The sequence below is a fragment of the Pseudopodoces humilis genome, chromosome 19 (assembly GCF_049639895.1).
Source record: "Pseudopodoces humilis isolate 2021_Gansu_Grassland_sample_001 chromosome 19, ASM4963989v1, whole genome shotgun sequence".
NCBI lineage: Eukaryota > Metazoa > Chordata > Aves > Passeriformes > Paridae > Pseudopodoces > Pseudopodoces humilis.
This window is the reverse complement of record NC_142218.1, coordinates 5,778,768-5,801,414: the sequence shown is the minus strand read 5'-3', so window position 1 is coordinate 5,801,414 and position 22,647 is coordinate 5,778,768. Positions and strand designations below refer to the sequence as shown.

The window sequence follows — 22,647 nt, the reverse complement described above, 5'->3', positions numbered from 1 at the left end:
GGAAGCTCGAGCTGCTCTAGAGACTCTGTGGCTACGTCACCACCTATCTCCTTCCAGTCCTGTCTAGCCATATTTAAATCCAGTCCTGGATTGTCCCTGGGCCTGGAGAGCCAGAGCCTGAAGGAACAGTGTCTGTCTCCTGCCATGCAGCCATGGTACACAGCTGGCCTGCCACCCCTTGGGTCTTAAAATACCACATCTCCTCAGGCTGAGAACGTATTCATCCTCAGGAGGAATTCAGCCAGAGGAGATGGAGCAGACTGTGGCAGGGAAGGCTGGGAGGGAATTTGCAAGTGCAATGATCCCCAGCTGTGTTGAAAGAGGGCCCATGGTCAGAGATCAGCCAGCTGGCAGGAGGGTTTATCCATAGCACAGTGAGGCAGTGCTGATATGCCACCACTGCACCATCCCCAGACTCCCACCTCAGCAGCTCTTCTCCAGCACACAGTGCCTGGTCTTCCCAAGCTTCCAAGAACAACTCCACTAGCACAGACATTAAATTCTGCACCTTCCAGAGTAAAATTGTTTCCTGATTCTTGTAGGCATTACAATCCCCACCACAGCCTCAGTTCCCTGAAATGTACGTGCTTTCAAAGGTGGGAAGAGAAAGCAAGAGTGCATGGGTGGGGAACAAGAGACAGCGACGCTGGGGAAATGAAAGCTTTCATCTGCAGCAGTCTGGAATCTGGTGAGTTATTACCTAAAGAATTAAAGAATATGACAAAGGCATTATGATTAAGCCATAAAATATAGCTATGTATTTCAGACTAGATGACAACAGAGATGAATACAAAGCTGTGTAGTGTTGGTATTCTTGATCCATTTGATCCTTCTTCCTTCAAAAAACACAACACAAAGCAGTATCCAAAGTGGCAAACCCACGCTCCATTTTCCACAGGGACTTTACTACAAACCCCAGCTAGCATGGAGGAGACAGGCCAACAGCCCTCTCTACCCACCAGAACTGGAGTAAGTCACTTTAATAGTGACTGACACATTAATCAAGTCAAATGAAGTCTTGAACATGTGAAGTTCTCTTTGCTTGTAAGAAATCTATGGTAGAACCCCAACCCTTCCATTCTTCTAAGTTTCTTCTCCCTTGCCCCTGAAAAGTAAAAGATGGCAATGCCAGAAAACCATTAACAGAGTTAGTTGCCTTTGATGTTGTCTCTGAGGAATCATGATCATAAGTGGTTATTTGGTCTTTGGAGGCTCATCAGTCACACCTCTATCGTTTCTTTTTGGTTTCCTTCTTAGGTTTCTTGCTTATCTGTGGAGCAGTTGCCTTTGGCTTCTTCACCATGTCTGAATTCTTAGGCTCAAAACTGTCCGAGTCCTACAAGAATCAATTAAGAAACAGTCAGTAACTATTTTTTTACCATTTGCTAACAGGTTGCTTTGGGGACTCAAGTATAAGTCAGAGGAAACAAGTGCTGAGTATCTCTGTTGGAACACACTGATGTCAAACTGAGGCCACATTTAATGAGACTCAAGCAGCATCATCTCTACTTCTGCATGTGCTTTTTGATGAGTGTGAGTTTCTGCACAGAAACAGCTTGTTGCCATTAAAAGCTTAAGTATCTAAAACAGGCTTTGGAGAAGAAAAACTTTGAAGGCAAGAAGAAAATCAACAGTAAATGAAAACTATTTGAATTAGGAAGAGATAACATATAATCACCAGGGTGCATGGAAACAGTCAGCAGGCATTTCTGCCGAACATTAATCACTATCATGTGCAAGACAAAAAAATATTCCCCAAAGGAGCAGTAAGAATATAAAGATCAGAGCCTCTAAACCAAGCCCAAAATCCAAGGAGGGAATTGCAGGCAAAGCTTTCTCAACCTGGACTAACAAAATACTGAGATACGATGCTTGTTTCCTTCAGAGGGGATGAGAGATAATATTGCAGACATGGGAAATAAAATCTAGTTATCCTGTGAAAACACAAGGGAACTGCGCCAGTCTCCTCTGAGAAAGAACACACATGCAGATTGCCTCCTTTCATTAAATGCATTTGAGTATAAATATTGCTTTAGCATCTTGGGTTCTCTCAGCCTGAGTGTGCCAACTGGAAAAGGACACACAAAAAATGGCTGAGCAAGACGTGTGATTTCCAGGCTTCCAAGCCAGAACTCCAGATAATGGAGGGGGAGGCAGCATCTGACAGTGTCCTTTTAATCAAAGAGCTTGGTTCAAACGTCTCTCAAGTTACTGGGCTATTAAATCTCACATCTGTGTGGCTTTCCAAGGAAGGAGACTTGGCTGGCTTTGCAAAGGCTGTGAGCAGTGCACAGGGAGCTGGTTATTACTCAGGGATGCAGAATGCTGCTGCCATAAAGTGAACACTGCTGCCTTCTAATGTCCAAACCAAGGTAGACTTCAAAGTTTGAGGCTCCTAGACAGCAAAGTTCCCCAACATCCTACCCAGACTCAAGCATCATTCTCAAGATCTGAAGGGGTTAGCCTGTGGTATTTATGGTCTTGTAAACAAGTTATATATGGACAGCACATCAAGAGGATAGTTCATATATGGAGAAAATAAAAACTAGAGTATGCAAATAACAAGGCATACTACAAATGTAATCAGTAAAAGGTCCTTGAGCCTTATAATTTTAACTGGGGGCTGGTCTCCAGTCTCTCACTCCAGACAAAAGCTCTCACTCTTTTCAACTTTCAAAAATGGGGTTACTTGATATTTCTCAAAAATGTACTGGGGAAATGATGAACTCTGACAGACAGGTGCTGGTGGCTGCAGAATAACAGTGCAAAGGTTGGACTCGATGATCTTGGAGGTCTTTTCCAACCTGACGATTATAAGAGTCTAAGACTTGCAATGCCACTGCATGGTATCCAGCAACTGCTTGTTCATCTCCCTGCTGGGAGCTGCAGCTCCTGTGGCAGGACAAGCAGGAGGGAGCATGACCCATGGCAGGACAGCACCACATCACACCAGCAGTTAAAGGTGGAAAAATTGGGTCATGAACTTTATCCTTCACTCTGTACCTCATCCTGAGGCACTCCCTTCCCCCAACAGGTTGAAAATTTCCATGCTTCCTCCGCACAGGAGGGAGAAAACATGGAAATAAAGAGTCTGAAAACAAAACTCCCCATGCTGAGTTGTTACTGAAAATATACTATATGCCTTCAGACAACATCTGTATCAAAGCACCAAACTTGCAGCCTGATCACCTTGCAGCACTGTCCCCAGCACCAAAGACATTTTTCTCTTTAATGAAAAAAGCCAGGCAGATGCAGGACATCCCTCAATCTAGAGGAACAGCTCACCTCAACCTTTCCTTTTCACATTCTCCTATGCCAACTGCATCAAAGGACCCTTGGGTGTTGGATGGGATGTCAGTCCTGAAAACTGCTTTCCTCACCTTTAGGATATACGAGAAATTTCCCCTACATCTTGCTTCCAAAAGTCACTCACAAACTTGAGCCCAGAGTCATTTCCTGAAAGGTCCTGCAAAGGGGATGCCCTGCCTGGCAATTAATGAAGCAAATCAGCAGCAGGATCACAATAGGGGTTGGGACAAAGCCTTCACTTGCAGCCAGGAACTGCACATGCATTTTGCACCTTGTCAGTGCTTCAGGTTGCTTTTTTCACTGATATTATGATGGATCCTGGCTCAGGTATTTGTTCCTTACTTTCCTATCTGGTGGTAAATCGCAAGACAGAAGTTGAAGGTGGGAAAGCCAGAGGGAAGGAAGGAGAATGAGCAAGGAAACTGTCATCAATCCCAGGGGCAGCTGTGTCTCCCTTAGCTACTCAGCATTCCCTCCCATCCTGTTTTCTCTGACTCTGCCCATTTACATCGAAGTTAAAGAGCACTACTCACTGTCCTGTGGGACTTGGACACAGGCAGGATTATGGCAAGCACACAGATCAGCTGGAAGATGGCTCCAAAGAAAAGTCCATAGCGTAGCACATTCTCCATGAATGTGGGCTCAGGGATTTCAGGTGGGGAGAAATCCAACTCTGCAGCCATTGTCAGTGTACTCTTCTCTTCTGCTGCTCTCAAGACTGGTTACTGCAAGGGGGAAAATACAGAGCAATTTTTTGCATCATCCTTTCTGGTATTTCCTTTCTGTTATCCAAAAATGACACACTCCCTCAGGGAGTTTTGAAGATACTCTTGATCTACAGGAGCAATAACAAAAAGGAAAATGAATGTTGTGTTTAATTTGGGTGTTTGTCTTTTTTTGCCTATAAAAATAGCCCTCAACTCTTGGTATTAGGCCATTTGTGGGCGAGAAGCAGACAGACAAAATATGGAACATGTTCATGAAACAATAACAGAAAAGCTTAATAAGCAAAAATACATTTCTTCCTGAAGTTGATCACACATGCAATGTGATTACTATTTATTTTTACTTATATTGTCTATGTGGTCACAGCGTTCTTGTTTTAGATGCTGTACAAACCCAACTATTAAACCGCACAGAAGCAGAGCTGTTGAAGGCAGAGGAATGAGTTATGTGTATAAATTTAAGTGTGGCTTTAGTGGCTGGTTACACTAAGCCCCATATAACTTAAAACAGTCACACAGGTAGTTTGTGGCAGAGTCAAATATTGATCTCCTGGGTCCCAAGCTTCTGAGCCATGAGACCGTCCTTCCTTCTTCCCTTTATCTTTTGCTAATGGAGTTGTCAATTTATTCTATGAATGAGTAATGGCTTTTTACAACAAGGGAGAATTCTCCTGCCAGGATTGCTAGAGTATGCCTCAGGAAGTCCCCAAAGGGAAATCCAATTAGTCTGAGATGCCATCACATTCAGCTGTGATTACTGCCCCACTCGGTTTTCCTGACCTGGATGATCCCAGTGTGCATTCCCTGGATCAGCACTGCTCACTGATAGCTACAGCTCTGTACCACTAAAGCTTGGGTGTGACTGAGTTTGTACACTGAGTTTGCCTCCTAGAAATGATCTCCAAAACAGGCTCTGCATTTCCCAGGCTGGGAGGAGATTGTTACAATCTCCAGATGTGACCAAGTCCAGAAGGGTGGTAAATGTGGTGTGTAATTCCAGCAAAGTTATAGCTGATAAATTTGAGAATCAACTCAATGCCATTGCACCAGAGGCAACTATCACTTAGTGACATACTAAAAGAAGAGGGATTTATATTACAAAAATTAATTATTTAGTTTTCATTCAGCTGAAGTACAGAATGTTATTTTGAATTTTAAGACAGGAAAACATTTCCAACTGCACAGACTGCCAGCCACTGAAATAGAGAGACTCTGGAATCCCTGCTACTGGTGATTCAGAAGAGCAGATCAGATAAGCACTGACCTGGGGTGGGGTGTGGGCATATATAATTCTGCCTTTGAACCAGGAGATGAGAACAGGTGACCTCTCCAGGTCCTCTCCAGGTCTGTACTTCAGTGAAAGAAAATGTTTCAAATTCTGATTCAAACTCAGTCAGCAAGGGCTGTGTGGGACCTCTACCTGAAGTCAGGACACACACTGATCCACCCAGGCTCAGCCAGTCCCAAAGGCTGCTCAGTGCTGTGAACAAAGCCTGCATGCATGTGGCTCATCCCAATTGCTTTTGCCTTTTAAATCACCCCCTCTCCCAATCCACTAAGGCAGCAGCTCCTAAGCAAGAAACAGAATCACCTTTGAGTTGCATTTATCTCATCTGGATATCTTTTGAAAACATTATTGTTGCCTGCCCCTGTCCTCAAACACAGTAGGGAGAGATATTCCTTCGTTCCTCACCTGAAGTTTTCTTGGGACAAACTCCTATTGATAATCTCAATTCACACACCTGAAACACAACACAGAGAGATCAACAAGAAAAGGAAACAGATATAATGAAAACAAAAAAATCTCTGTCCCCATCTTCTACAGATCTCCCCTCCTTTGCCCTTTTCTAGCTCACCTCCCCTGAGGGCCTTAGTACTTCTCTAACAAATCCAGGTGATGTGGCCAGCACCAAGAGCTCTCTTGCAGGCTGGCAGCAGCTGCCACCACCATTTGAAGGAATATCCCATGAAATATGTTCAGAGAAGACCTGGCATTGTGCTCCAACTAATTACAGCATCATCCTTGCTTCCTCAGGCAACCCACACCCGGGCCATTGGTTTTCCTGCCCTCAGTGGAGCCAAGCTCTGAGCAAAATTCCTCAGTTTTAAAGAACTCCAGTGGTTCACACAATGCCCAAAGCCTCTGCCTCGCACCAAAGCCAACAGGTCCCTGGGTGATGGAGCCTTCCTCCCTGTTCCCAAGAAGCTCAGTTTCACCACTTATTCCTTGGATAACATGTCTTCTTCTCCACAGGTTGTCAACTGCTTTTCTCCTCAGACCACCTCACCATGCCCACACCTAAAGTACTTCTTAAATTGCATTTGAAGATCAATACTCCTATGTCAGACCCTGAGAGAAAGCTGCCCTTGACCCCTCCAGCTTGTTCATGAGGTCTGATACCCAACGAATAAGGTGGAGGAGTGGGAAGCTCCCTCCCCTCCCCACAGAACCAGCCAGGGGCTCCTCGGGACTGCAGCTCCTGCTTTGCTCAGTGACAGCACCAAAGAGGATGTGTCTATTCCCCGTGCCTCAGGACCAGGCCCTGGGATAAATAATCAACATATTTCCAGGCTCAGGGCCATGCACCAGCCAGGAGAGACTCAAACCTCTCTTCCTGCTGCACTGTTTCCCAGCTGACATCCTCAACACCCGGCACTACGTAAATAATTGGGAGGACAAATCCATGGGAACAGCTCAAATAATATATACTATTTTTGGGGGGGGTTGGAAATAAAGCACAATGAAAGATTCCGTCAAAGGACGAGGCAAAAAAAGCTTAAGTTGGAATTTTTCAGTGTTTTAGCAGGTGTCGGGATGGAGCCTGGGCAGTTTCTGCTGGCTGTTCCTATCGGCAGGGCTGAACCATCAGCGTGGCCGAGGAGCCCGGCTGTGGGCCAAGGGCCCGGGGGCCGGCCAGCCGCGCCCGGGCTGTGGGAGAAGCAGCTGTGCAGCCCCAGGGCGGGGACACCGGCGTCCTCCTCCCTCCATCCCTCCCGGGCCTCCGTCCATCCCGGGCCCGCCCTCGCGGTGCCGCCCGGCCTCGGCAGGACCAGCGAGGCCCCCCTGGCTCTGCACTCGCCTCCCGGGGCGGTGCTGAAGCCACCGCTGCCCCTGGCCAGCGCCCCTTGCCCGCAGAACCCTGCACGGCCCCGCTCACCGCCCGCTCCGCTCCCCGGCCGCGCCGCCCGGAAGTGCTTCCCGCCCGTGGAACCACTTCCGGTGGCAGCCGGGCCACCGGCCTTAGCAACCGGCCTTAGCAACCGGCCTTGGCAACCGGCCTTGGTAACCGGCCTTAGCAACCGGCCTTGGCAACCGGCCTTGGCAACCGGCCTTGGAAACCAGCCTTGGAAACCAGCCTTGGAAACCGGCCCAGAAACCACCCCTGGAAACTGTCCTTAGCAACCACCCCAGCAACCATCCCAGCAACCACGCCTGGCAACTGTCCCTAACAACCGCCCCAGCAACCATTCCAGCAACCATCCCTGGAAACCATCCCTAGCAACTGCCCCAGCAACCGCCCCTGGCAACCATCCCAGCAACCACCTGCTCCCTGGAAACCATCCCTGTGGGTGCCAACCCCCTGGTGGGTCACAGAATCCCTGAATCAATAAGCTTGGAAAAGATCCCTGAGGCCACCAAGTTCAACCTGTGACCCAACACCAGTTTGTCAACAAAACCAGAGCCCTAAGTGCCGTGTCCAATCTTTGCTGAAACACCTCCAGGGATGGTGTCTCCACCACATCCCAGGGCAGCCCATTCCAATGTCTAATTACCGTTTCTGTGAAGAAATTCCTTCTAATGTCCAACCTAAACCTCCCCTGGTGCAGGTTAAGGCTATGTCCTCTCATCCTGGCTGGGTGCAGAAGCACCCCAGGCCTTTACACCTCAGGCTTAATGTACTCACCCCCTAAATCCCTGTGTTTTAACCCCACCATCAATTATGTGGCCTTTCAGACCTGGTGGGTTTTCCTCTGCTCCCTTGACATACTCTGGCAGCAACTATTAAGATATGCTTCTGGCTTTGCTCTTTACAGGGTCTTTATTTTTAATGTTCTGTCCAGTTTCCAGCTCTGAACTGGAGATAAGATGGCCTAAAAAGGGGGAAATGGCTTGGGCTCTCATTTGCTCATTTGTGGCATTTAAAGAATCTGATTTGTTTTGCCCTTTTCCTAACCCTAAACTATCAGAAGTGCCAGGCTGGTTTTTCTGCAGAGCTTTATTACCAGAGAGCTTAAATATTTTGGAGAAAACCTAATACATTACTTATCTACTGAGGAAGTAGGGTATGGCATTTGTAATAAAAGGATTTTCTAGGCTGTTACTGAGCATTTGAATTAAGTGGATATTAATGATAACAATGTCAAAGATTTTTAGCAATTGGATTAGAAATCTTTAATGTTTTTTAGTGCAGAAGATATTACAGACAACTGGAGAACACTGCTGGATGAGTGGCAGAAGCCAGAGACACTTATACACAGAAATTCTTCTGGCATTATAATCCTAAGAGAAAATTACTCTTAAATGGAGTTTCCCCTGCCCCTGGTGAGCGACTAAGGAATAATTCCAGAGTTCAGGAAAGCAGTAAATTCTGCCCCTTCACCTTATTACCTCCCAAACTCTGAATGATTAGGATGAAAAAAAACCTCACTGAAGAGGAAGAAATAATTATTGAAAATGTCAGGAAGGATCTTATCAGGATGGATTAACAGACAGATTAAATTCTTCCAAGTATTACCAGTACACTGAATGTGCTGGTGCTGCTGTCCACACACCTCACAGGCTCTGGTCCTCAGAGATGGAGTTTGCAGGCAAAGGGGAAAAGACACTCCTTATTGTCTATTTTATTCTTTTTCTTCTCTCCCCAACAGAAACAGCAATTCTCACTCCAAGCAGAATTAGGCAGGGGAAATGTGCAGTTTTCAGGCAGCTCCTGCCCCTTCTCTCCCCCTCTATTTCACCCCAAGGCCACCAAACCCTCCAGGCCAGGTCAGGAGTGCCCCAGCCTGGGAGCCACAAGCAGGTGGTGCCATCAGCCCACTGTGGCTCCCCACCTTCCAGCAGCATCACCCTGACCCACTCCTTGCAGCTGACTAGGAAATGACCAAAAAAAAAGGAAGCTATTTATTAAAAAAAAAAGGGAAGGTTTTCCCAAAGCCTACCAGATGCAAACAGGTTTCAAAGCTAAAATGGATTCAACAAGTGGACATGGCAATTTTATCAGCACTCTGTTCTAAGTAGGGACAATGCTCAGGCAAGAAGTCTTTCTCCAAATCCAAACAATCCTTGGCTTTTCTCAGTCCTTTCTACATTTCTTCTTTGTGTTATTTCCCGCTCGTCTTTGCAGTGACAGCTCTTTATTACCACTCACTGTACATGTGATCCTTGTGCTCCAAGGTCTTGTCATCCTTAGGCTGCACATTCATATTCAGCCAGGCAAAAAATTACAACTGTTCTAATCTCTCATCCCTTTCTGGAAACACAGCCTTCCTCATTCCCTCTCCATAACCACATTTTGCCTTCTCGATGCCAGTAACATCTCACTCTTATTCTGGTTTTTATCAGAGGCTTTTCAAAGGATTGAAGCTGCCTCTCCCTGTTCGCTGATTCTGGCTGAAACCTGCTGTGTAACCTTCTAGCCAAGGCTCCTTTCCAAACTGAAATGAGAGTGATAAGACCAAAGATGAGCTCCTTAATTACTGACATTCACTGCTGGCATCTCAGCTCTGTCTGCCAGGGTTGGAGGAGGATGAAGATGGTATTTAGAGAGCCAGAAATTCAGGAATCAGTAACTCTCAAGCCTACAGATGAGTGTAACGTGCTGATGCCTGGCTGAAACTCTTGGCAGTTCACTTGGGTGATGCTGAAATGCTCCAGAGCTCTGCTAGGAAATAAACGGAGGCAGACAGGTACAGGCTCTATAAATGGATCCCACCTGCAGAGCCCATCGGGCCTCCTGACAGACGCACATCCCACAGGCTGCTGCCATTTGCTCTATTCTACAGCCCCAGGGATAGTTAATGTTTGAAGATTAAGTAGGCTTTTCAGGCAGGCTTTTAACACCATGACACAGTCCTTCCTGACAGCACTTCTTGCACATTTTGAATTTCTGATTTATTTTGTCTGTTTTTAATCTGATCTTCTGCTTCAGACTCATTCTCAGAGTGCAAACAGTGCTCTCATGCAGAATGTCTCCTTCCTTGAGATTATTTTGATAAATGTTTGTACTCAGATTCCTACCAATTTGAATTCCTCCAGGGAAAATTCTCCTCAGGAAATCTATTGATGTTCAAAGGGTTGAGTCTGGAGGATCTGAAGATCCAAGTCTCAACACTTTATCCTTCCAAGAAGAAGAAACCAAGTCTTGTATGATTTTCTAGTGGCAAGTCTCACCACACCCACTGGGTTGGAGTTTTGGTATTTTTTTGCTTCTTCCTTAGAAGGAACTGGTAGCACAGGCTAAATCATGTCTTTCTCATCTCAGTTTAGTTTGCTTGCCTTCCACAGAAATTACTGGATTTTTACAAGGAACTTAGAAATGAAAATTATTGTGAACACAGCAGTAATGAATGCTTCAATTAAATGATTATGAATTTATTATAATGTGTCCAGATTCTGCCACCTGGGATAAGATACTTAAACCAAAATGGGCTCCATCCTACCTCTATGGTGGCAAACCCAGGTAAAACCCCATAACTTTTAGTCTTAGGTAGTTCTGTTTGATTCACCATTAGGGCATTTGCCACAAGTTAGTCGCCACCCCAGCTCTCACTCAAGTGAAAACAAACCAGAGGGAGCAGCTCTGTCCCCAGAGCTCTCCTGGAAGTGGTAGAGGGTGGAGAAGCCACCCTGTGTGACATTTTGGAGAAGTGCAGAAAAGCTCTTGACAGCTGAGAACACAGGATGGTTTTTTGCCATTTGATGCGTTACTTCTGACTGTCACTAGGTTCAACCCCACGAGGCTGAGCCCCATTTCCCACACTGCTCAGCTCATCTGAAGCTGTTATGTCGTGCACCTGGAACAGACTGGGGTGATTTTTTAAAGCCTGGCACGGAGACCAAGGGAGGTAAAGCTCAGAGGAAATCAATACCTGGGAAATTGCTTCAGGATCCTAACTCTGTGTCCTTTGTCACTGAAGGATTGGCACTGTAATAAGAGTAGCTGGAGTGAGATTCTTCACCCAGAGGCAGTGGGGAGGGTGGATCTGCTTGGATGTGATTCCAAAATCTGGCAGCTCCAGATGCTGAGGGCGCCTGTGGCAGCTCGTAGCTGGCTGTAGATTCCATCAGGCTTGCACTGGTGTGGGCTTGGCTTTAGAGGACAAACTGAGAGTTACCCACTGCTCATTGCTAATGTGGAGATCTGTGGGAGGTACTGAGTGTTGCAGACCTCTGGTTTGGGAGCCAGTGGATGCTGACACAGCACTTGCTGTGGTAGGGAGGAGAGATGGGGAGAAACTGGGAAGGTTCTAGGGACAAACTAAGAGATACTCTAAAAAAAAAATCTGTTCATTTTGCAAATCAAATTTGTCATCTGTTGTGCCAAATTGTTATTGATACTAACTGTAAAGTGAAATTCCTCTGAGGAATGTTGTCACACAGGCAGTATGTTTAGACTTTGAATGCCACTGATACCCTGGGGACAGCTCTGGGGCTGTGGGGAGCACAGACCTGCAGCCAGAGCCCCCTGGCACGTGCAGAGCTCTACATGTGTGACAGCCCTACTGAAAAAATGACCATGAGAACAGAGCCTATCACTGCCAGCTCAAACACACACTGCAACACCAACAGGGATGGATGCAAAACTGGCTCCAAACAACTCTGGGTCCTGTCACAGTCCGTAGCATCTTCATCGAGGCAGCAGTGAGGATCACAGACATTTCTGCTGCAGAAGCAGCTGCATGAACCAGAGGGAGAACCTGTGGAGCCTCGTGGAGAAGCTCCAAAAATGACCTTTCTGGGTCCTGGGAAGACAGGAAGGTTTTGACTGAAGCTGGGACAGGAAATCCCAGGGACAGAAACGCTGCTCTATTTATGCGATTGCAGAACTCCTAAGCTGGGTGCACTCAACAGAGCCCTGAGGGTTTTTAGAAATTTCTGCTGCCTCTTGCAATTAACCCAAAGCCATTGTTGTGGATCTTGCTGGGTCCAGCTGTGCATGGCAGGAAACCAATCTAGACAGCACAAGGAAAACCCTGTCATGATGGAACTTTATAGAGCCCTCTGTGAAAGCAGCTCACTTGAGATATGAACACAGATCACAGCCCTCCTAACCCAAGCTGGGCATCAGGGAGCTATAAATAAGTCAATCATAGACTGATTCTCCTTGATCAGATAAATATTGCCTGGTATCATATGCAGCTCTGTGTAAGGCAAGGGGCCAGCTGGATGGAGAATGAGCTCAGGACCAGGCTACAAGGTGATACCTTGAAATAGCACTGGCTCTCAGCTGGTTTAACAGCATGATCTGATTCATCTGCTCAGCCAGTGCAGCACCAAGACAATGAAAGAAAAATAAGTCATGCTGAAAGATTAGTGCAACCGGCCTCACACATGAGAGAACACAAACAGATTCAGAAAAGCTAACCAAAAATCCCTTTCCAGTTGGCAGGGACCACACGCAGCTGTGCGCACCAGGACAAGGATTTTGGAAAACCTGCTCTGTGCTACCCAGAAATCCCCATCTGCAGTGTCTCCAGTGGATAACACAGATGATATACCTGCCTGATTTGCAAGGAGCAATGAGAGGCAATAACAGACCATCACTGGGATGCTTCTGACCCCCTGCACACACAGGCACCCCCATGTCCTCCAGCTGCACCATCCTCCCTACAATCCCTCTCTGCCAGCAGCAGCTGTGATGCCACTGTGGTGCCAGGTGAAGGTATTTGGCAGCAGGCAGACATGAGTCATCTCACCTGCTGAAACCTTCCCATCATCGAGTCATGCAAGCCCTCAGACAGGACAGTCTGCATCCCATCAGTTCTGGACATGGTAAAGTCAATATGAGAAATCTGGCAGGTGGAGCTCATGCTGACACCTCATTTTGAACTGCTCTGAACTGTCCTGGTCTTCTTGGCATGAAGGCTCTGTGTTTGTTTTAATGGGGCTCTCATAAACCTTGTTCCAGGAATGAAGAAAGCTGGCAGTGCACGCAGCACCCCAGGGAGCTCCTCTGCCTTTTTCCAGAGCACATGGATGGAACAGGTCTCTCCAGCTGCTTTGTGGGCTTGGTGTGAAGCTGGGATATTTGTGAGGGTCTGAAGCATGAACTGCCCCTCTAATGCAGGTGTGAGTAACAAAGGAGGAGGAGGAAAAGGCTGATAATCAAAGAAAAATAAAATAGCGAAAAGATCAACCCTCCTGTTCAGGCAGTGTGAGAAAGTACTAATGGTTAACTCACTCTCACTGTGGAGTAGAAGGAAAAAATGCAGTTGCAGAGGAAAAGCGAAGTTTCCCTAGCAAAGGGAATTTGTCATTCACTCTGCCAGATTATTGCTGTTATTTGCTCTTGGCTCTTTGAGGGATAAAGAGAAAGCGTACAGATGACCCTGGGCTGCGGGCATGGCCCCCTCCCCACGCACACACACGCACAAAAAGAGGATGCAAACACAGCCTTTGAAATTCAGGAGGATAATTGATTCTCTGACGCGTGGAAGCCCACAGGACTCCTGAGGGAGCTCAGGTATAAAAGGCAGAGATGCACCTCCCTGGCAGCCAGAGGACACTGGAGGAGGGCTGGGGCTGTCCTCCCTGCTCTGCACCAGCACCGGTCCTGCCCGGACCCCGCGGGCTCCCAGAGGCAGCTCCAGGACTGGAGAAGTTGGATTTGCAACAGGGGAAGGAGCATCTGGGCAGGAGCTGATCTAGGAAGCGCTCGTTTTCTCCAGGAACGGTAAGTGGGAGCCCCTCTCTGTGCATTTAACAGGATAATGTCTATTTAGAAGTTGGAGACAATTAAATTCCACTGAAATGCGATCAATGCTGGCGTCAGGAATGAGCTTCACCAGGCACCTTTGTACCATATCAAGATTTGTACCAATTTGTTTTTGTACCACGTTATAGAATGAAACAACGATTGAACTACATCATAAATGCAAACCAATGGAATTATACTATATGAGCTCTATAAAACACGTTAGATGCCTACTAGCTGTAGCACTGTTTTTCTCGTTTGCTATGTGGATGTGAGTTTATTTTACCCTGGCAAATGAACGGTGTTTTACTCACCCAGAAATGAAACTGTGTTTGAGCCAAGCCAAAGTGTGAGGAGAAACACAACAGTGCGTTACAGGTAATGCAAAGCCAGCCACAACAAGGCACAGGGAGGCACTTAAAAGGATTTCTGCTTTTTTAGTGCAGCATTTCAGGGTATAAAAGTTTGGGCTTTATTAAACAGCAGGCATGCCAAAAGCTTCATTTCATCTACACAGAGGTGTTTTGAAGACTGCTCAGGTTGAGGTTTCAGAAATGGCAAGAGGTAGTTACCAGCTCTCCAGCATCACTGTCACAATGCTGCTGTTCCCACTGCACAGGATGGAACAAAGCTATTATGCTTCATCTGCTGGAATGGTGCTAAAAGCTCTTCATCTTAAGGGGGATTTATTTATTAATCATTTTTTCACATGCTGCCAGAATGGAAAGTGAAGGTGTCCCTCACCTCAGGAGAATTTCGAAGGTGACAATGTTTTGCAAAGCTGTCAAGCTGCCTGCACACAGGGTGACACTTCAATTCCCAGCTTCTCCTCTGAAATAGCAGACACATCTGGGAAGGATTGTAGGACTTTAATTTCTGATTTATTCTCAAGGGAAAAAGGGAGACAGACATAGCCAAAAATCTGGAAGCAGGCTGTAGCTAAGTGGGAGAAGACAAAGCCAGAAACAAACAAGAAAACAATTACAAAGAAATTAATAGTAGAGAAATAAAAAAAAAAAAGTTCAAAAAGCAATTCTAGATAAAACCCCAACATTTAAAGTAGAGAAGTCAGTGACAGAAAGAAAGTGGTAATCAGGGCTATATGCTAAGAAGAGGAAGGGGAAGCAGACAGCATTGGGCTGGGTTTTCATTTACATTGGCACTTCTCAGATCACATAGGAGCTTCTCTAATACTGATTAAATCTCCTGATTGATACTTTCTATAGATGCTCGTACCACAGTCTGCTGGTACCCACTGATAGATGCATTAGATAATTTCCTCTATCTAAGAAGTTCTGACTGGGTATTTTCTTGAAGATGTTCAGGGAAGAGGCACAGAAGAAGCATGTTTTTCCAAGTTCAAATGGAGCAGTAAAAAAAGAAAGGGAAGCAGGGGATTTGTTCTAAAAGCAGAAGTCCTGTACGTCTCTCAAAATCCCTTTTTTCCTTCCTTTAAGCATTCCTTGGCTCTGAGGGGCCAAAGTGATTCTGTAATAGAGCAGGAGGTAGGAGATGCCACCCATGAGTGCAAGAAGCTTTGCAGGAAATGCTGGGGAAGCTGCTGGTCCCACCTGGGAGCACATGTAAATGGAAACAGAGACTGGGTGAGAATGACTTTGTGATAAGAAGCCCCTTTTCTTAGAGCAACGCCTTTTCTCATGTCTGTCCATTCACTTCTGACCCTGCCACTAATTCTGTCATTAACTCCCCTGGTGTCAACATCAGACCCACTTGCAAGACCACAGGTCCTTAATCAGGCTCCCCCTCTCTGTGTTGATCTGTCCTGTCTGAGCAGAAAAGAGCGCTCACTGATGATATTTTCCATCAGAGAGCCTCCCTGCCTCCCCCCATCAGTAAAACCCATCACTTGAAACTTCACTTGAGCAATCAGAAGTCCAAGCAAACCCTTTCCATCTGGAAGCTGCTCCTTTTACAAGGAAGTACTGTTATACATTTGGAAGAGGGCATTTTCCCCCCCCCTTCTTAGGGAGATCAAACACCTTTCTGCTCTTTTCTTCTGTAAAATAAGACAGGGAACGGCGAAAGTTGTTATTTTAAAGATTCCTATCCACATTCTTAAAGAATCTTTGAGCAAAAGATCAGTCTCTTTCAATGGAAGCTCGGGAAGAGCAGCATTCACTGAAATACCTTGCTCCTGTTGCCGAGGACAAAAGCGCAGCGCTCATCTCCCGAGGGTGGGTGACCTCGGGCAGCTCTGGCCTGAGTCATTCTCAGCTCTTGAGCCGAGCCCAGCACACAAAGCTGGGCAGTGCACATGGCTCAGCCCAGCTCCCCGTGCTCAGGACAGCTGGGGGCTGCTCTCTGCACAGCAGCAATTCAGCCCTTCCAAAGGGACGCATTTCAGTCTCCATCCCCTCGCCACTGAAGGAGCAGTCTTTGTTTTGTTTGGCAAACCAAGCTCAGCACTTGCTGTTGATAAATGGCTTTGCCAAGGTTGCCTGTGTGCCTGTATTACCCCTCTGCCCAGGGATTTTATTTGGATTTCCCCGTTTCTGCCCAGTCAGCTCTCGGGCACAGACCGTGCCCTGCAGGTCCAGCCTGTGAGCAGAGCGGGACAGGAGAGGTCCCAGGGCTGCTTGCAGATGGTCCTGTGCAGGCAGCGAGGCTCCTTTCACATCCCTGCCAACTGCTGCCCCCATCCAGCAGCTTTTCCAGCCTGTGCAGGTGTTCCTGGGGCTCACACCAGCCCCAGAGAGAGTTCTCCTGCAGCCACAGCCGCGGGACAGCTCACTGAGGGGGTCCCCCAGCATCATGATGGGCTCTGCCTCCCCACCCAAGGGATCACACTCAGCCTCTGCCCCCAGGAGCTGCCCTCCCTGGGGAGACTGTGCCACACCACGACCTCTCTGCCTTGGCCAACACCACAACCACAGAGGCACATTTTCAGTCCCTTTGCTGAGAAATGAGCAGAGAGACTGAGAAACATGGAGGTGGCACTTGGCCTCCTCTCCTGGCCCAGAGCACCTCACTGCCCTGATTCAGGCTGCCCTGCATTTTAGGTGACTCCAAGGGGTGGAAGATGCTGGATAAGGCCACTCTGCTCCTGTTCCTGCATTTAGTCACATGCTCCATCTCCTCTCCTCTCTACCCAGCTCTCAGGTAAGTGCTGAGTGCTTTATGCTGACACTCATTCTGCCTCATCTCTGACCTTGTGCAAAATAAGCAGGTACCAAACTAAAGTTGCCAGCACTTCTGAAAGCCAGATGAACTCTAAATGTGTTTCTAGGACTATTTATTTGCCCTGTCTTAATATTTGGGTACACTGCTGGCCTAGGGGTGATTTCCAAAGAAGACAGGCACCTGATGGAATATTTCAGCCCAAATAGTTTGGTTTGGAATTGAATGCTGGGATCTATGAAAGGAAATCTGGCAATCTCCAGACCAGGCAGCACCTCCAGCTCAAACACTGATAAAAATCTGTGGTTGCAGGGCACCTGCAGTGAAGTCAGAAGTGCAAGTATTCTAGTACATGAAATCTACAGATACCTATTAATATTTCAAGTGTTTCCTTGCAGGGTCTTAGAAGTTGCAGTACTGCTTTGTACCTCTACAAATCAACAGAAGCCCAAAACTGAGCATTGGCTTCTCTAATGTGGATTTGCAATGTCCTATAGAAAATGCTTTAGGCTTGTGCCAAAGCCATGGGACAACAATACCAGAAACACTGGGACTTTGCTCAAGGATGCTGGGAGCTCAGTGAGGGGGATGTGTGTTTGAGACAACTCTACAAACCATCCTTCCACTGCTGGAAGAGCTTCAGGGCAGTTTCTAGCTGGGGAGAGTGACAGACAGTACTTGTGTTACTGCTGAGATGGGATGACAAATGGAGAAAGAAAAAGCAGGAGAGTAGGGGATAATGGTTAAGAAGACTGAGCCTCAGCTGGCATCTGAGCACATCTCACAGTGTGCCTGGGGTTTCTCTTGCAGGTACAGTCCAGGGCTGGCTGCTGGCAAGGCCATGAGCTTCCAGCTGCAGCACAGCAGCTCACTGCAGAGCCATAACCCCTTGGCAGAGGAGCAGGAGGAGGAGGGTTTGTTAACAGACCCCACTGAGAAAAGGTTTGTGCCTCACTTGTCAGCCCTGCTGCTGCAGTGTGCTGGTTACAGTCTCCCCCCAGCCCAGGAGCAGACCAGCAGCTCAGTTAGTCCCAGACCATCACCCACGTGAACATAATTTTCCACTGAGCTCTGGGAATCTATCTGCAGGGATGCTAGAGCCTCTCCTTTCCACCTCTGCCTGGAGATAGAGGATGATTATTTCTGTCTGAAGCACAGAGGACCTATTCTTACAACAGTGGGACCAGATGAGTGGTTTGTGCTTCCCTTACCTGTGGATTTTCTGGAGCTTGGGACTAACCACAGGCTAAAGGTCTGCTGGAGGCTCCTGTCACCCTGTCCCAGACACAGCCCTCCCAGGAGGTGATGGTGCTTCTGCAGAGCACAGGAATATCCCCGCCCAGCTCTGCCCTAGATATTTTATTTTACCTGCTGCCTCCATGTCAGGACTGAGCTCCCTCAAGTCCTTTACCCTCCAATATTCCTGCAGTCCAACACTACAAGGTGTTTGCTGTGGTTACCTGCCCCGATTTCAGCACTGTGACACCTGGGGGGTTTGTATTTCTCACCTGGAGGGTTCACTGACAGCTCAGAGAGCACATTGTGCTTCCTTTTCCCCCAGGATGCAGCGCCATGCTGATGCCATATTCACTGACAACTACCGGAAATTCCTGGGGCAGATTTCTGCCCGAAAATTCCTACAGACCATCATTGGCAAGAGGCTCGGGTAAGCCCCAGCACCCTGCTGTCCTGGGGCTGGGCTTTGCTTATCACCTCAGGCAGTGCCTTCCATACACCTGGCAGAAGCAGCTGCCTTTCACTGCAACAGAAGCAATCCCTCCTGCTGTTCCACACCCCGAAGGACATCCTGTATCCCAGCAGTCTTGGATACACCTAATCACAGTTATCATTAAGAAGCTTAATTAATCCTTTCCTCCAAGGGTGGGAGCATCAGATCAGCTGAGAGTTCTGCTGCAATATCAACAAGCAATAATATTTGCAGATAATATTTGCAATGATCCTTCAGTGGTAGGGAAGAGTTATCCCTGGCCTGGTTTGAACACAGAAAGCAGCTTCTCCATTACCCTTGGCTAGTCAGATCACTGACTGCCACTAAATAAAACCAACTGGTCAGATGCAAGCCAGCCCAATCCATCTTCTAGCAGAGGAGCAAATACAGCAAACCAATTCCTTGCTGAAATTAAGCAGAATGGCCCCAGGCTCAGTCCCAGCAGGCTCCCTTTCTGTGCTGCTCAGCCTGAGCCAAACTTTGAGTGAGGGGCAAAAAAGCATCTCAGAAACAAAGAGGTTTCTCATCTCCACCTAACAGAAGCAGCGAGAGCAGCCCAGGGGAAGGGGTGCAGGAATTCCTGAGCAGGCGCCAGTCCGACAGCATCCTGATGGACAGCCAATACCACCAGCAGATGGTACTGAGGGACTTCCTGGGAGCCATCCTGCAGAACCAAAGGTGGGTGGGAATCGGCTCATTCTCACTGCAGGAACACACCCAGGTCCTTATTGCTGGCTGGCTTCCAGGTGTGAAGCTCCTGGATTAAGTGTCATTTCAGGAACTGTCAGGGAAAGAATAAGGCTGACCCCAAGCAGGGTGCAGATAAGAACAGCCTGGCCTGAGCCAGCCTGCACCACACACAGCAGCACATCACTCTGCTGCCTTCTCAACCTTGTAATCCAGTAAAATAGTAGCAGAAAAGAGAATTTCTCTCTTGATCCCAGTTATGCCATCCCTGTCCTCTTCCTTGATAGGCCTCAGGACATCGACAGCAGTCAGCTGGAAGGCTTTCCCAGCACCCTGGCTAAGCTCATGTAAATACTTCTCCCTTTTCCATCTCCCCATGCTCTGGTGAGTACCATGCCCTGCTCAATCCTCTGCATAAATCATTGCTGCTGCACTGCTCAAGGTTTGGAGGTTCTCCTTCAGTGATGTCAGCTCCCACTGCTACCCATGAAAAAGGTGCTTGTAATTTAGGGGGGAAGAAAATTCCCAATCAATATTGGCAAGTACCTAAAACCCTGCTAGTTTGAACAGGAGCACAAGTGCTGTGAAGGTGCATGGGGATGTCTGGGAACAAGCTTGCAGCAACCCAAAGCAGCCTTTCAAAGCTACCTGATAGTGCCTGAGTGTGTGGGTCAGGCTAAGGGCAGACAAGACTTCCTCCAGCAGCAGAACCTGTCTCTAGGTCCCTGGGACATGTCAGGTTTTCCAGGTACTGGACAGCACAGCACAGGTTACTGTTTTCTCTATCCCTCATTCCTGAAAACTGGAGCTTGTATTATGCCCTAAATCTTGCCAGCCCTGGGGGAATGAGAGCCAGCAAACTGTCCATTCTTGGCAATACTTTCACTTGATCAATTTTCCTTTGTGAAGCAACCTCATCTTACTACCCTGTCCCACAGAAATTCAGCTTGTCCAAACCTGCCAGCACAATATAAAGGGGTGTGGAGAGATCAATGTGCACACTGAACAGAAGAGGGGCTGGGGAAGAGAGGGAAGATCAAAACTCTACATAAATCACACCTATGGATTCAGCTAGGAGAGCATAATATTCCAACATCTCTCTTGCCATGCTTGGCTTGGTTACCTTTCCACACATAAGGTCAGTCAGGAAAAGCCTCCAAAGGATGAAAGAATTTCTATGTGCGCTTATGAAGTTTTCTGGTAATTCTCTTTTCCTCCTTTCTCTGTCTAGAATAATTCAGAGCTCATGGACCAAACTGTACAGTGAGCCCCTCACGGCAGAGAAGACACGCCAGATGTGAGCAGCTGGAAACTGATGCATACACTCCTCAGATGTGATCAAAGGAATGCAGTGCTGAAGCACTACTTAATTTACTCCAGTCTTTACAATTTAACTCCCCTCTTGAAATACTGCTCTGTACTAAAGCAGAAAAAAACACAACACCTCTGTGGTTTAACCTCAGGCTGCTTTACACAGGGACTAAAAACAAATGATATACTTGTAATCATGGGGACATTCTGGCTACTAATTAAGGTTTCAAATCACAGAGTGTAGCAAAATTTCTGCCAAGTCATCTTTTTGTTTGAGGGCCTGATTAATAAATATGAGGCCACCAAAAGGCACCTTTAGGCAACTTAGTAAATTGATTACAGCATCCTCAAAATGGGTGCTGATAGCACAGCCACACACAGCAAGGATCAGGGTGAGGTGAGACGTTAGCCCACACATCTCCCATTCATTGGAAACTGCTCTGGGCTGCTGCTGCCTGGATCCCTGACACAGAGCCCCAGCAGCAGAGTGAACTCTGAAATGCTCAGCTACAGCTCCTGCTGAGCCTTGAGGAGCTCAAGCTGAAGTTACAGCTCTGCCAGAGCTGAAGGAGATCCCTGTGCATCAGCTTGGGCTGTCACTGTTTCAACTCAAGGTCTTGTTGAGTGCCATCCCCTGGCTCTGAACTCCACCGCGGCTACAGTTACAACTGTAAATGTTTTAAAAGGAGTAAGTTATTAGCCCACTGATCTCATACAGCTACTTCCTCCCTCTCACCCCAATCCCCCTGTTGTTTGTGTAATAATTATGTCTTCAGCAATGTAAATAACACCAGGATGGGGTCTGCTTTCCCAGCAGCAGCAGGAAATAAGAGTTGTTCTAAATAAACCTGTCCAACAGCAGGTCAAGATGGCTCTTTTGTTGAAACCTTTGTTTCTTGATTCTGGACCCAGAATGGAAGATGCTCCTCAAAGACAGTTGTCAGGTGCATCAAGGATGACTCAAAACTGGGCTAACAAAGGCAGCAGCTCCAGTACCAGTAACACCACCAGGGTGGAAACAAAATTACACATAAATGTGTGTTAAGGCCTCTGAAGTCTTTCCTCCTTGCACTCCAACAATTCCTTGTTAGTCTGCAGTAGTTATCACTTCATTTTTCCTCAGGTGACATGTTTTAGGATAGGAGGCTCCAGTGTGCATGGAAATCATCTCATCCTTGCACCAAATCCCTGTTACAGCCTCCCTGTTCAGGTTTTACAGTTCCAGTAGGGAAGTATTATAAACCACCCAGCAGGATGGGAAACATCGAGGGGATGCTGGGGGAGATCAGTGGAGCTGTGACAGCAGCAGAAGCAGTAATGGATAAGTGCAACCCTTCAGTGGGCAGGCAGCTGTCAGAGACGTCCTTCTGCTTCACAGTGCAGAAATACACAAAAGAAGAATCACCTGAGCAGCCTGGTTCAAAATGGCTTTTTAATCCTGTTCTGTAAGAACACACTCAAAGCCTTTAGGACTTACTCACTCCAAAGAAAGGAATTACAAAAAATGAAGAAGATTCCTAAAGTAGTAAGTAGTTATTTAAACTTAGTAGTTATTTAAGTAGAATTTAAACTCTGGTAAGTGGCATAAAAGGCATATGCAAACACTGGATTGGATACTGCCAATAAAATCAAAGGTCTATGAAAAACATTTCAGAAAGTGTTTGGGTGATGACGTTTGTGTGGTTAAATGGACGGGTGAGTGTAGCTATTTGGAATAAAAGAGACTCCTCTGGAGGTTCAGTTTGCTTCAAAATGAGGAAACAAATGCTCAAACTCTACAAGATTAAATATAAAAACAAATAAAGCAAATAAAAAATATCTGAGGAATAAAAGA

At 47.0% G+C, this 22,647-nt stretch overlaps 2 protein-coding genes across 5 annotated transcripts; one reads left to right on the top strand and one right to left on the bottom strand.

Moving 5' to 3' along the window:
* Positions 1-735: 735 nt before the first annotated feature.
* On the bottom strand, positions 736-7,259 carry MANBAL (mannosidase beta like). Of its 2 annotated transcripts, none has more exons than XM_005524660.3 (4): positions 7,193-7,259; positions 5,728-5,776; positions 3,843-4,034; positions 736-1,336 (listed from the first exon to the last, which is right to left on the bottom strand). In XM_005524660.3, exons 3-4 carry the CDS (start codon positions 3,990-3,992, stop codon positions 1,229-1,231), a joined length of 258 nt encoding a protein of 85 aa, XP_005524717.1. In that variant the 5' UTR covers positions 3,993-4,034; positions 5,728-5,776; positions 7,193-7,259; the 3' UTR covers positions 736-1,228. The 2 variants fall into 2 exon arrangements, with proteins under 2 accessions (XP_005524717.1, XP_087920655.1); XM_088064529.1 differs by lacking the exon at positions 7,193-7,259 and adding an exon at positions 5,891-5,941.
* A 5,710-nt stretch (positions 7,260-12,969) lies between these two features.
* GHRH (growth hormone releasing hormone) lies at positions 12,970-21,926 on the top strand. Of its 3 annotated transcripts, XM_088064596.1 has the most exons (11): positions 12,991-13,026; positions 13,163-13,239; positions 13,699-13,927; positions 15,406-15,552; positions 16,969-17,068; positions 17,897-18,028; positions 18,176-18,280; positions 18,648-18,752; positions 19,356-19,493; positions 19,790-19,886; positions 20,734-21,926. In XM_088064596.1, the coding sequence occupies exons 4-10, from the start codon at positions 15,495-15,497 to the stop codon at positions 19,851-19,853; spliced, it is 702 nt and encodes a 233-aa protein (XP_087920722.1). In that variant the 5' UTR covers positions 12,991-13,026; positions 13,163-13,239; positions 13,699-13,927; positions 15,406-15,494; the 3' UTR covers positions 19,854-19,886; positions 20,734-21,926. The 3 variants fall into 3 exon arrangements, with proteins under 3 accessions (XP_087920723.1, XP_087920724.1, XP_087920722.1); XM_088064597.1 differs by lacking the exon at positions 15,406-15,552 and having other exon boundaries at positions 12,970-13,026; positions 13,163-13,927; XM_088064598.1 differs by lacking the exon at positions 18,176-18,280 and having other exon boundaries at positions 12,970-13,026; positions 13,163-13,927.
* The last annotated feature ends 721 nt before the right edge of the window (positions 21,927-22,647 follow it).

What these genes read in the sequence shown, in the direction of transcription:
- MANBAL (XM_005524660.3), bottom strand. Translation starts at nt 3,992, where the DNA reads ATGGCTGCAGAGTTGGATTTCTCCCCACCTGAAATCCCTGAGCCCACA. An exon ending in TGTCCAAGTCCCACAGGACA is followed by an intron (nt 1,337 to 3,842) that starts GTGAGTAGTGCT and finishes TGATTCTTGTAG; the next exon opens with GACTCGGACAGTTTTGAGCC.
- GHRH (XM_088064596.1), top strand. Translation starts at nt 15,495, where the DNA reads ATGCTGGGGAAGCTGCTGGTCCCACCTGGGAGCACATGTAAATGGAAA. An exon ending in TAAATGGAAACAGAGACTGG is followed by an intron (nt 15,553 to 16,968) that starts GTGAGAATGACT and finishes CCTGCATTTTAG; the next exon opens with GTGACTCCAAGGGGTGGAAG. An exon ending in ACAGACCCCACTGAGAAAAG is followed by an intron (nt 18,029 to 18,175) that starts GTTTGTGCCTCA and finishes ATCTATCTGCAG; the next exon opens with GGATGCTAGAGCCTCTCCTT.